General features: G+C 47.8%; 4 protein-coding genes across 4 annotated transcripts; 2 read left to right on the forward strand and 2 right to left on the reverse strand.

Annotated features, from left to right (window-relative positions):
- Window positions 1-812: 812 nt before the first annotated feature.
- TRV_05893 (SET domain protein) lies at window positions 813-2,596 on the forward strand (the record flags this gene model as incomplete). The annotated part of the gene is made up of 3 exons (XM_003019986.1): window positions 813-908; window positions 985-2,379; window positions 2,480-2,596. 3 exons carry the CDS (start codon window positions 813-815, stop codon window positions 2,594-2,596), a joined length of 1,608 nt encoding a protein of 535 aa, XP_003020032.1.
- Window positions 2,597-2,880: 284 nt separating this feature from the next.
- Window positions 2,881-3,282, reverse strand: TRV_05894 (uncharacterized protein; the record flags this gene model as incomplete). Its single annotated transcript, XM_003019987.1, has 1 exon — window positions 2,881-3,282. One exon carries the CDS (start codon window positions 3,280-3,282, stop codon window positions 2,881-2,883), a length of 402 nt encoding a protein of 133 aa, XP_003020033.1.
- Window positions 3,283-4,751: 1,469 nt separating this feature from the next.
- TRV_05895 (uncharacterized protein) lies at window positions 4,752-6,563 on the reverse strand (the record flags this gene model as incomplete). Its single annotated transcript, XM_003019988.1, has 1 exon — window positions 4,752-6,563. One exon carries the CDS (start codon window positions 6,561-6,563, stop codon window positions 4,752-4,754), a length of 1,812 nt encoding a protein of 603 aa, XP_003020034.1.
- A 1,203-nt stretch (window positions 6,564-7,766) lies between these two features.
- TRV_05896 (GTP binding protein (Bud4), putative) lies at window positions 7,767-11,912 on the forward strand (the record flags this gene model as incomplete). The annotated part of the gene is made up of 3 exons (XM_003019989.1): window positions 7,767-10,458; window positions 10,517-11,247; window positions 11,301-11,912. The coding sequence occupies 3 exons, from the start codon at window positions 7,767-7,769 to the stop codon at window positions 11,910-11,912; spliced, it is 4,035 nt and encodes a 1,344-aa protein (XP_003020035.1).
- Window positions 11,913-12,482: the final 570 nt, after the last annotated feature.

Genomic DNA, 12,482 nt, shown 5'->3' on the forward strand with positions numbered 1-12,482 from the left:
GGACGAACCTATTGTCCCTGTCTTTGACTTCTTCAGGACTTGGGCGCATTCGACGACTGCGGCGCCGGAATTGTCAATACAGTTGAGGAGGGTCTATGAACAAAAGTTAGCACAAGATTCTGCATGTAGCAAACACATGAGAAGCATACCTTTAGTTGTATCATCTTTGCTTCATTGCGCAATGTCTTGTCCTTCTGTTTCGCTTCCTCTTCATCGTCTTCTTTCTTTTACGGCTTCCATCAATCTTTTTGATTACCTAATCATTTATCCGGATTTATCATATGCCGGACGCCGATACTCCGGCTCCATGAGGTCCCGTCTTCACCCCGGCGATAAAGTGCCAGAAATACGGTGATTTTATATATGAAATCAGTAGAGAGAAGCTAGAATTCCTATTTTCTATTCGCGGTGCATGCGACAGAGAAACATTATAATTGAAAATGTCATTTTGGAAGTAAAAATGTGCTCCCGACTAAATGAAGTATACAACCACGTGACTGTCGCATTTGGCCCCCTTTGCGACTCGTGAAGAAGTTCCAAAACGGCGCGAAGAAGGCTGGCGTTTACATCGCGTGCGCAGTCCTCCTGGAACGTCGACGGCGGAGGATCTGTGCTTCCTGAGAAGACAGTGCTGGTCTTGTGGGAGTCTTCTGGGTCAATGCTACTGGAACGCGACTGTTTAGAAGTTGTGTTTGCCCCAAGACTTAAATCCCCAAGAGCACGCTCCCCGTCGATGACCTTATTTCATGACCCTATTATTACGGTGTTCTGGCTCATTATTGTTATTTTGTGATGATATATGACCTATAACGATGCCACGCACACCTACCGTCGAGAAGAGGGAGAGATTGACGCTCTCTCAGCTCGCAACATATGATGATATCTTGACAGATACCCTTGTGGACCATGTAAGCCCTGCGCTGATACTATGGAGATGAGACATACGGGATAGTCGATACCTATTCTAACAGCTATATGGTACAGGCTTTCTTTTGGACAACCATTCGCAAAAACAGGACCAAATACTTCCCTGTCAGGGGCATCAACGAGGACACTATTACGTCTATTCTCCTTCACGATGTAATCGTCGCCAAAGACGTGCCGAAGGCGGAGAAGCAGCTTCTAGCGCTTCCTGGACTTAAGAAATTCACCGATAGGCTTCTTTCTGACCGGGAAAGGGAATGGTTTCGTCGACATCTTCGCAAATACATATCAATATATCTCCCTGATTGCCCATTTGAGGTTACAACTACGAATAGATATACGGTTTTGACTCATGAGGCGGCAGTCTCTGCTAGGAAATTCATACCGTCCGGTCATCCGGTGAAATATCTCAGCGGGACACTAGTTTCAATTACCAAGGAGGAAGAAAATGACCTTGACCTTACCAAACGGGATTTCAGCATTGTTATGTCGACCAGGAAAAAGACTGCGTCCCTGTTTTTGGGGCCTGCAAGATTTGCGAACCACGACTGTAATGCCAATGCGAAACTAGTCACGAGGGGTTTCGAGAGCATGGAAGTGGTCGCCACCCAGGATATCGACATTGGAGATGAAATAACAGTCTCATATGGCGACAACTATTTTAGTGAGGATAACTGCGAATGCCTTTGCCATAGCTGCGAAATGGCACAGCGTAACGGCTGGTCGTCCCCATCCGCCTCACGTGTCAACAGCTGGGTGCATAGCTCATCTGAATTTGCTGATGCGTCAGAGCACCCGCCCAGCTCTTCGAATGGATGCGAAAAGCACGAGCTGGAAACAGATTCTGAATCCTCCGATGGTTTTCTAGGGAAGAGAAGGAAAGTTGAACGGAAATCATCGAATTTGCGGCTTCAGGAATCTGTAGATGATACAGTGGGTGTTGATGCAAAGCCAAACCAGGGATCACCTTCACCAGTGACGAATACGTGCTCGCCACTCGCCGGAAACGCGGAAGAATCCAACGATTCCACTCTGCCCGGAGGTAATAGCACGAAGAATAAATGCAGTACAGCCGATATTCCACTTTGCGATGAAGAAGTATCGGCGGCTTGTCGGGCGTCAAGAGATACTTCTATCGAAAATAGTAGTGGTCAATCGTCTGGATCGACTGCCGCAACATCTTGTCCTGGATCTGGCGACCAGGCGCCACTTGCACCGGAGACCGAGGATTCAACTACAAATGAACCAGGAAAGATTGAAAAGATACCCGAACTACAACTTAAACCTCCTTTTCCTCAAATAATTCTTGGAGATTCCGAAACAGATCTATCGGATCTATCCACAGTATCCGAACCAGTTGAATCAGAAGCCACAAATGATGCCCCTAGACCTAAACGGAAATACAAAAAACGCGGCCTTCCATTACCGGTCGTTGAGGAACCTCCAATATTTAAGGTTCGTGTCCCCGGGGACTATACCAAGACCAGTGTTTTATTGGTACAGCGTTGTGATCGATGGGTTGAATGCCAAACGTGCAGTGACTGGTTTGTTCAAGGAGAAGCTTATTTTACAAGAAAAGAATGTCCACGTTGTGAACGGCATTCTAAATTATATGGATATCGATGGCCCAAAACTGATAAGGAGGGTAGGCGTGACAAAGAAGAACGGGTAATGGACCACCGTACCATTCATCGTTTCTTAACAAATGACGATGAATCGCGGCTTGATCGACGGGGTCGGGGACTTGGTGTGAGTACTACAAGTCCTACACCGGATGTTTCTGAAACAAGGACGGAGACCGATGCAAGCGAGATTGGAGAAGGAAGACGTGTTACTCGCTCATGTCGACGGGCGTCCAGAAGGTTAGAGGAGAGCTGTGTTTAAGTCGGAATTCTGTGTATGGTTTTGTTTGGGGATATTGCTGTTTGAATGCCCTCCATCGCAATATCAAACAAATCAATAGAGAAGGAATGTTTCGCCATTCCAGGGATTATACGCATGAAAGGTGTTTTCATCCGTCTGATGGATTTGCAAGTGTGGATGGCGAGCTCGGAAAGTGTCTATCTTTCTCTTGTGTTTATATGCTTTGAGATATTCACCCATGTCGTCCTCTATGGTATATGGCCAGTATGGACCTTCGGGATACCTCATCACGACGGGCACAATGCTTCTGTTCTCTTTCTTGGCCTTCTTGAGCGCCAGCTCTCGTCGAAAACGAAGTCGTCGCGATGCAATATGATCCCTACTGGACCACAGTTCTGGAGGCGAGTGGGCAAGCCGATGAGCTGTTCGTGTTTCAGTTTCCTTGACCGAGTGCATGGAGTCGCGAAGGTTGCTCCACCAGTTGAGGAATCCCATGACTCTGAATCGTGTTTATACGAGCTGTGAATTGAGTTATCGAGTGAGGATACCCGAGATTTGTTTTACAGGTATGTCTATTACATTTACTTTCTATCTTTTATATCGCTACTACAACTTTGTTTGCTTTGTATGTTTGCTATTGCGGTTTCTTGTTTGTATCTTCGCAGCCGTACACCCTTGTCATTCACAGCTTCACTTTCAGTATCAGCTTGAATCATACTAATGCGGAGAGATGCAGGTTACTTACGGGATATCGTTAACTTTTAGCCTGCGGTTCTCAATTTCCTCAATTGCTGTTATAGGCTGTCAATCAAACCCAACGGCCTGCCAGTTCCCGTTTTGTATGACCGTTCGAACAATCCTGCTAAAGGATCTTCCTGGTCTTTTCCACCACCCAGCTATATCAAGATCCTCTAATTGACGTGGGGTGACACTCATGCATGTCAAGCTGGGTTTCAGAATCGGGCGTATAACGGTAACCCTTTTCGTTGGGACTGTTCACTTTGTCAAAACCGTCTATGGGCATTGGATCTCCGGCATCTTTGCGAGGCATCAGTCAAAGCCTGTGTAATGACCAAAAGATATCCCTATGCCAATGGCTACTCACCATATACCCTTTCCCTGGGTGGTTGCAACGGCGGAGCCCACTTTTCCTTTCTAGACTGTGATTCCTTCTCCTTTGACAACCGTATCTTCGCATTCTCGATCTCGATCTTCAAATACTCCACAAACACTAGAATCAGTATATCTAATGTTCTGTCTGTATTGCCGGCTGATCGCTGTCGTCGACCGCTTTTCTGAATCCGATGACGTTTCTTGTGTCTTCGTGAATATCCTCTTCCCGAGGAGGAGTCCGACGTGCTAGAAGTATCCGAGACCATCATTGATTACTGGCTTGTTGAATAATAGGATGCACAGGTAGATGTTGACGACAGACATGCAGCGCTTTATTTCTTGTGAGACCTTGGGTATTTTCTTCCTTTTAACCTACATAGATTTTGGCTGCGGGGAGGATACATTTCCTTGCTTGCTAGAAGATGGAGTTGTTTGTTTGTGTATAGTGTGAGATAGAAGCTGTAAGCTATGTATATTAGATCATAATAATGTAGAGAGAAGACATTTGTTACTACAGGACCCCTCGCATGATGTTTGACTAATAGTGATCTCGGTTATTGGTATTTGGCCAAATGCTTTCTCAATAGCAAATGGTCACAATTCTATTATTTGTAGTTCTAAAGTTTATAAACTTGTCCGCCAACGGGAGCTCTGGAAGTCGTTAAATTTATCGTATTTCTATAACGATTTCCAACCTACACTCGTTGCTTCCAATCAGTGGCCCACTATCATACAATTTTTAACCGGCGCCGGGAATTCAATGCTATGTAGATGGTATATAATACAGGACGGTATATAAGGAGACAAATGCATGTATGGGGAGAGAGATGATGGAAATGAGGAGATGAGTGTTAGATCAATGCTTGTCCCCTGAACATTGCTTCACGGACACCCTTGACAACGTCCTTTCGGTCTTTCTTGTTGACAAGAACGATACCTCGTCCTCTTCTGCCCATGCGACCCAAACGACCCAGACGATGAATAAAGTCGATAGTCGAGTGAGGAACATCGTACAAGATGACGTTTCGAACAGCTACAGTATCGATTCCTCTGGATCCCAGGTCAGTAATGACAAGGACTTTAGTGTTGTCTAGTGACTTTGTTGAGCCGGACTTTTTAGGCTCGTCATTTTGCAGGAAGGGTATTGAGCCTGAGTCAAGTTGCTTGCTCTTCATAAGCAATTTCTTGTCCTCTTCGGAGAGTTGTGGTTTTGCCTGAGTAAACTCGTTGAGGATCTCAGCTTGTCGTTTTTCCGAGGTGTCACGGGTCAGGGCAACGGCGTCAATTCCTTTTGAAGTCAGAAAGCCAGCTACCTCTTCGGCTGATTCGCGCTCATTGACGAATACGATGATATGTTTTGTCTCTGGAGTGCCGGTAATACGGGCAAAGGCATCCCCATCATCACCGCTTCCAGCCTTGCCCAGGGACCATATGACGTCAGCGCATGCAAGGGACTTTTTGCCATGGTAGGGCTCTTTGTCGACATCTACAACACCGAGTTGGACTCTTCGAGGAATAGCGTGGAGATTCGGAGTGACGAGTCTTCGAATATTAGGGTATAGTTCACGAAGACGATTATCCAAGTGTCGAGGAATTGTAGCAGAGCAGAGAATGAGCTGTTTTAGCGTTGATGCTGCTCGTTCGATTATAGAGTTGGTGATTGGTGAGAAAGACCGGTCAAAGAGGGAATCTGCCTCGTCCGCAACGATGTGAGTTACACGACTCAGGATGTATGGATTAGACTCTGCAATTGAGCTAACCAGGTGCGGCGTACTGACGAGCACGTCTAAACCGGCGGGGTTGAATAAACTATTTCGAATCCTACGCGGGGTCTGCGAGGAGCTGATAAGAGCAGAACGGAATTTGATCGTGTGTGAGAGCTGCTTGACTAAGTGCCCTACTTGGTTCACCAGTTCGGATGTAGGGACCAGAATAATAACTCGGGGCTTTGCAACATCCTGGTATGTATCTGGTGTTGTAAGCTCAGGGGACTCCAACTCAAATATGTTGTTCTTTTCTCGCCGCTCTTTTTCCTCCTGCTCCTTCCTCGCCTTTTCATCAGCCTCGATCTTGTCCTGTTCCTTCTGAAAGGCCTCAGCATTCTTGAGAGCATCAAGTACGGGAACAAGATAGGCCAAAGTCTTGCCTGAGCCAGTTTCCGCCGCGAGCAGGAACTGGTCATACTTGGGCGCAAGGTCGTCTGTTTGGGCAGCGGGGTCGGGAGTCTTGTTATTGTTGCCCAACAGTGTCGGTATGGCAACACGCTGAATGGGCGTGGGAGTGATATCCTCCATCCCCACCAGCGCATTCTTATACACTGCCTCGCGCACAGCGTCGAGAAGCGGGAATTGGTCGAATGAAGTTATGTCGGCAATCTTTTCCTTGATGGCCATACGTCGATTATACGGCACAGGAGTTAGGGCAATCTGCATCTTCAGAGGCTTCATCCACGATTCTTCGCTCTTTTCCTTATCCTGTCCTTGCTCTCTGAACTTCGGTTTGGCTGCTCGCCTGAGCTCGGCGTCCGATCTGGGGCGGGTGTTATCCCGGAGACGAACGCTGGTCCGGTTCATGGCTCCAAACGGGCTGTTCTCAAACCGGCCAGACTTCTTAGATTTCTCATCTGGTAGCACGGACTTTGCTACGTTCGGCGACAGCCTCATTCGTGAGGGCTTCCGTCGAGCATGGGCTGTCGAAGCTGCTCGAGAGAGCTGTCTCCATGGCTGTAATGCCTCGCTGACTGGCAGGAGACTCGCGCGAGTGATCTGACAGTACAGACACAGCGTCCTAGGCCTCAAAGGGGCCCTTGCCGACAGCATCTCTGATATCCCAGCTGCCGCTTCAACGACTTCGCTAAGGTTGACGTCGTCGTCGCCGTCGTTGATTTCCTTTCGCCTTCTTTCAATATTTTTTTATTTTGAGTTTGCCCGCCCGGATAGGCTCCGGCCGGATATTTGGCCGCTCCGGATGACTCATCCATTACTCATCTGTTGAATAACCTTCTTATTAAGCCGTTGTCATGGCAACAAATAGGCTTTTGCGTTTTATTTGTCAACACCTTATATCAACTCCTCAACTCCAACTTCAACCCCATCATCCAGACATCCAAACCATCACCTTCTTCTCCTCCTCCTCTTCTTCTCCTTTTCTCCAGACACAGTCTCTTCTTCGTCCTGCAGAGATACCCTGCTCTTGCAGTCCTCTTTCCGTTTCCTCATTCGTTAGCGCTTTGCGCGCTGCGCAACTTGCCTTGTTTTTGTTATTTGTTGTCGTTCGCGACTCGATTCTACTCTTCCCAATCCTTTGTGGAAGCCATTTTGATTCCCCATTGTCCGGTGATAAATTCTTTGATATTGCAGTCGCAGCAGATCATATCAACGGATATTACATTTACTAGCTCACGGCGAGCCTTTGTTTCCTCTACTTGTTTGAGGTATGAGTGTCATATTGATTTTCCCCGGAGACGCGGGATCGGCCATCTTGATATCATGTTTATACTGACCTGTTTCATACACAGATTTCAATATCTGCTGTTGAAAAATGGGTTCGAGTCAGCGCCCACTCTCTGAACTTAGCCCAGTGGCTCAGAGGCGCAACTCTCCCAGCTGGAAGGTACGCTAAAACAGCTTTTCGTTTTTCTTCTGGCCTATACCAAGTGAAACATCTGACATGCCCGACAGGATCCAGCAAGTACTGAATCTTCACCATTTGAAAATTCGCCATTGAGCAATGCTACCTCTCCGCGGCGCTTCTGGCAAGGTCGTGACGCTGGTTCGCCTTTTAGGCTGGGCCACGAGAATAGTGATCCGTATGAGGGGTCCCCAAGGACATCCTCTGCAAGTAAACGATCATCAATTGAGAATTTAATGCGCGCCTCGCGAGTCAAGAACAGCAGCATGTTCGCCAGGGAGCACAAGCAGGAATATGATCCTACTCACATTCAGGTTTTGGAGAGGCCGCTAGCAAGTGGCAGGCCTCTAAGCCGTCAGTTTCAAAACAGCCAAGATGGAACAAGTCAGATTGATGCTCGACGTCAACTCCCATCGCAGACTGCAGGATTTAAGAATAGTGGCGAGGGAGCGGGGACACCGCAAACCACGGCCAAAAGTGGAGACGAGGATGCTAGTTCCCCAATAAAATCCCCTACTTCCCAGTCGCCAGGCAAATCCTCGCTATCGAAAGCAAGCCGGTTTGGCCGAGGATCAGCCGCATTCGACCCACGGCGCGAAATATGGTCTGACGATGCTGATGAAAGCAGGGTCAGTATGACCTCCGAAGGATACAGCTACCATCGCCAGACAAAGAGTGTTACATTCGACGCTGCTCCCCCCCAGGTTAATGAATATGAGATGACCACACCCGTTCCTTCATCCGTGGCTTCTAGCTCTCGTGAAGGAAGCTTTGAAGATGCAAGCAATGAAGACAGTTTTGATCAAAGCTATTCCATGGAGATCGAGGATAGTTTTGATGCCTCCCTTGAAGACACTGATAAGACTCCAGTCGTACTCCCGGACGAATGGCGCTACATGAGCCCGGACAGTGCAAATGATGAGACTGTTGGAAGTGATGGAGATCCTTTTAATGACGATTTCGGAAGTCCGGGCCCTGACATCAGACCAAGCTCCAGGGATTCTACTCTGTTCAAGAACCGCATTGAATCATTGGACTCCAATGGGGAGCGTCGCCCACTTCCTCCGCTTCCACCTTCCCAATCATCTCCTCAAACTTCTAGAAGCTCTCCAAGCCCTGGTTTGAATGCTGCATTTGAACGTGGAAGCAGTGCTCAGCGTGACATGCCACAACCTCTTCGCCCTGCCTCTTGCTCCAAATCAGACATCGCCAGTCCTAGTCGCAATTCGCTCTCACTTGAGGATAGACTTAAGTTGATGATGAGTGGTGAACATAGCTATCAGTCCGACGCAGAGACACAGCGTGAGCGACGGATGAGACGTGCGGGAGCAAAAGAAAGGAGTGTTGAGCGTGACCTGGACCATAGCCAAAAGTCAGAGGGCAATGATGAGTCTCCGGCAATTGAGTCTCCCCGTATTTCACGCGAGTCAATCCTGAAAAACATGAAGAGCCGGGAAGAGTCTTCTGAGTTGAGTGAATACCACGATACTTCGCACAACTCTGGAAATTACAACGCTTTGCCTCTGGATCCAGACGTGCCAATTCCGTCTCTAGAAACCGATCAGCCCTTCGAAGACGAAACTGTGATCATAAAAGAGGAGGAGGATGATGACGATATGGATCTCTACTCTGTCCCCATGTTCAGTGGGAATGATACGAAAGGAGAGACTGACCATGCCGAGGCACCGGGTCACATTGTTGATGATTCAAGCAGCCGCTACTCTGATACCTCCAAGGACGACGTGCCCACCCCTCCGGGAGGTGCTCCCCATAACTTCGAAATGGGCGCTGGAGAATTGACTCCCACTAAGTCTGTCCATTCTCCTCAATACCCGGAGCATGATTTATTAGCATCGTCGATGTCTGGTCCCGATGCAGACCCTAATTTTGATGTTCAGTTCACATCTTACATTGATCAGTCTACACCTCCCGCCGAAGACAGGCTCGCCCAACCTCCTCCCATTGGCCAGGAAAATGTCCGTAATTCACTTGACCGCCCTGGTAGTCCCGATTCTGTTATTCGTCATCCAATTTCGCCCGCAGAATCCCCTGATCAGTCACTTATCGTCCCCGAGCCGATAGCAACTATTAAAGCCCCCGGAGGCACTTACAAGACACGCACCTCATTAACTCCAGCCGATGTAAGCACCATGGCAGCAACGCGGCGTAGAGTTAGTGGTCAAGATGTTCCGGTTTCACCCATTGAAGAGTTCAAGCCTTTGCCGCGCGTGGAACAACCGGTCAAGGAGGAAGAGAGCACTGAACCTGAACAACCGAAAGAACGCAAGCCCTTGGAGCTCGCGCCACTGCCCGAAAAGTCTCGAATTAGCTCTCTGGTTAAGCTTGATATCAAAGTAGACTCTGGCAGTGACGGCTTTGGCCTTGATGCCGAGTTTGACCGAGTTATGGAGGCTCAAAAGGTAGCATTCGATATCCCCTTTTCCCAACTCTCAGCACAGATATCAGGCGCAGGCAACTCAGCACAAGACGCTTCATCATCTTCCGTTGACAGAAATACAGCTGACACCACTACAACAAAACAGAGAGGTTACCTGATGAGACAGAACACGAAAATGGTAGTTGCAACGAGCCGCCCAGAGGATGACGCTAACACAGAATCCCTCACCGCTCCAAACTCCCCGAGGAAGGCCAGCCAGCAAACCTGGACCACTGAGCCTTGGACCCCCAAGGCGAGACGTCAAAGCATTAAGATGTCTGGGGCTATTCCTCGGAAGAAGATTGCGGAGGAACCTGTTCCGCCTCTTCCTGGTCAAGAAAGTACAGTTAAAGACGCAGCAAATGATGCAGAGGAGACTGTAGAGGCTGAGACTGGAGATGGCTGTGACAACACCGAAGAAGATGGTGACCGCGGAAGGTTGTTTGTCAAGGTGGTCGGTGCCAAAGATTTGGATCTTCCCCTTCCTCGAGGTGAGTTTTCTTCGGTTAATATGATAAAGAATAATGCGTACTCACCTTGTTTATCTAGGTGAACGATCGTATTTCTCTCTTACTCTGGACAACGGTTTGCATTGTGTTACCACTTCATGTCTTGAACTCGGCAGATCTGCTCCAATTGGTCAGGAGTTTGAGCTTGTTGTTATGCAGGAGCTTGAGTTCCAGTTAACTTTGCAGATGAAACCAGACCAAATAAAACCTAAACCACAGCCGGTACGGCCCGCTTCTCCGACGAAAGCTCCCAAACCCCAGAAGTCCTCTGCTTTCAGTCGCGTTTTTGCCTCCCCCAAGAAACGCCGGGAGATGGAACTTCGCCAGCAGCAGGAGGCACAGCAACTTCAGAAGAGACAAGCAGAAGAAAAGGCCCTGGCCAATATTATCGATCCTTGGGAGAAAGTCAGAAAGGTTGTTGATAAGGATGGCAACTTTGCACGCGCTTATGTATCCCTAGCCGATTTTGAGGAGAAAGCCTTTGGGCGCCCACTTACTGTTGATGTGACTTGTTTCAATGAGTGGGCCATCGACGAGACTGTTAGCAGTGTTAAGAGCAAACGAAGCACTGCCACCACTGTCTCTCGTCGACCTCCATATAAGATTGGAACGTTGGAGCTTCAATTGCTGTATGTTCCAAAGCCCAAAGGTGCCACTGATGATGATATGCCAAAGAGCATGAACGCCTGTATTCGCGAAATGAGGGAAGCAGACCATGCAGCTGCTAGAAATTGGGAGGGATTTTTGTCCCAGCAAGGAGGCGATTGTCCAGTGAGTCACTGCTCGAAGATAATATAATAATCTACAAGCTAACAAGTAACTAGTACTGGCGCCGCCGTCTATTTAAACTACAAGGATCTAAATTAACTGCCTTCCACGAGGTTACTCGCCAGCCCCGTGCCACCATTAATTTGGCCAAAGCAGTCAAATTGATAGATGACAGGTCATCTCTCACTCAAAAAGAGACATCTGCTAAGGGTGGCCGAAGACGTAAATCTGCCTTTGCCGAGGAGGAAGAGGGCTATATGTTTGTCGAAGAAGGTTTCCGAATTCGCTTCGGCAACGGAGAGGTTATTGACTTCTACGCCGACAGCAGGGCAGAGAAGGACGGTTGGATGAAAGTCCTCTCGGAGACCGTTGGAAAGTGCCATTCCTCTGGAAGTGGCCAAGCCAAACCATGGACAGATCTTGTTCTCCGCCGTGAAAAGAACCTGAACATCAAACGGCCTGTTGAGGATAAGAAACCAACTGTTGAGGAGAGGAAGCTTGTCAGACACTCATACGCACCCCCACCCCCTCCAAAGGAGCAACACATTGGTCAAAGTAGACCAACTCCAGGGGGCATTCCACGTCCCCGACATCAACCACAACTATCGCAGCCAAACATCAATTCCCAAGAGGCTCGACGCCAAAAGACCCGATCACTCATCTTCTAAAGGTCATTTTCTTTCTACTCTACTGACTGTAGTATAGCACAATCTCTGGCAGGCAATCTGTGCTTTTTCTTCTCCACTTGTTGCCTCGTAGCACAAGTTCCTTTTGTCGTCGATTTTCCTGGATAACTGTCTCTATCTCAAATGTCCCGCAAATGTCCCTCCCTCCGCGTCAATTTTCTTTTCTTCTTTTATTTTTCTATTTCATATGTCCATTCTTCTGCTCTATGTTTTTTATTCTTCCGTTTTTTTTTTTTTTTTTTTGCCTTGCTACTTTATTTTTTCGGGGAGGGTCGTCATGACACGCTTAATGAATATACGCAGCTGTGATATGATGATTGATTGGTCAAGTTATGTCTACACTGAGGAATTTACTGTTTCTCTGCTTACTTTTACTTACCTATATCTCTCTCCCTTTTTCCTATTTCGTCTTGCTCGAAGTAAAGCCAAATCTGCTTATCTGTGTCTCTTATGTATCCGCTGTTAGAAAAAATGGGATGTCCCAGTCATAGCCGTTTTTCACAGATACAATTTCACAGTAACGTGAGAATTGATACAGTAGATTCTTATGAG

Source organism: Trichophyton verrucosum (genome assembly GCF_000151505.1).
Source record: "Trichophyton verrucosum HKI 0517 chromosome Unknown contig00652_1.f1.exp, whole genome shotgun sequence".
In the NCBI taxonomy this organism is placed as follows: Eukaryota; Fungi; Ascomycota; class Eurotiomycetes; order Onygenales; family Arthrodermataceae; genus Trichophyton; species Trichophyton verrucosum.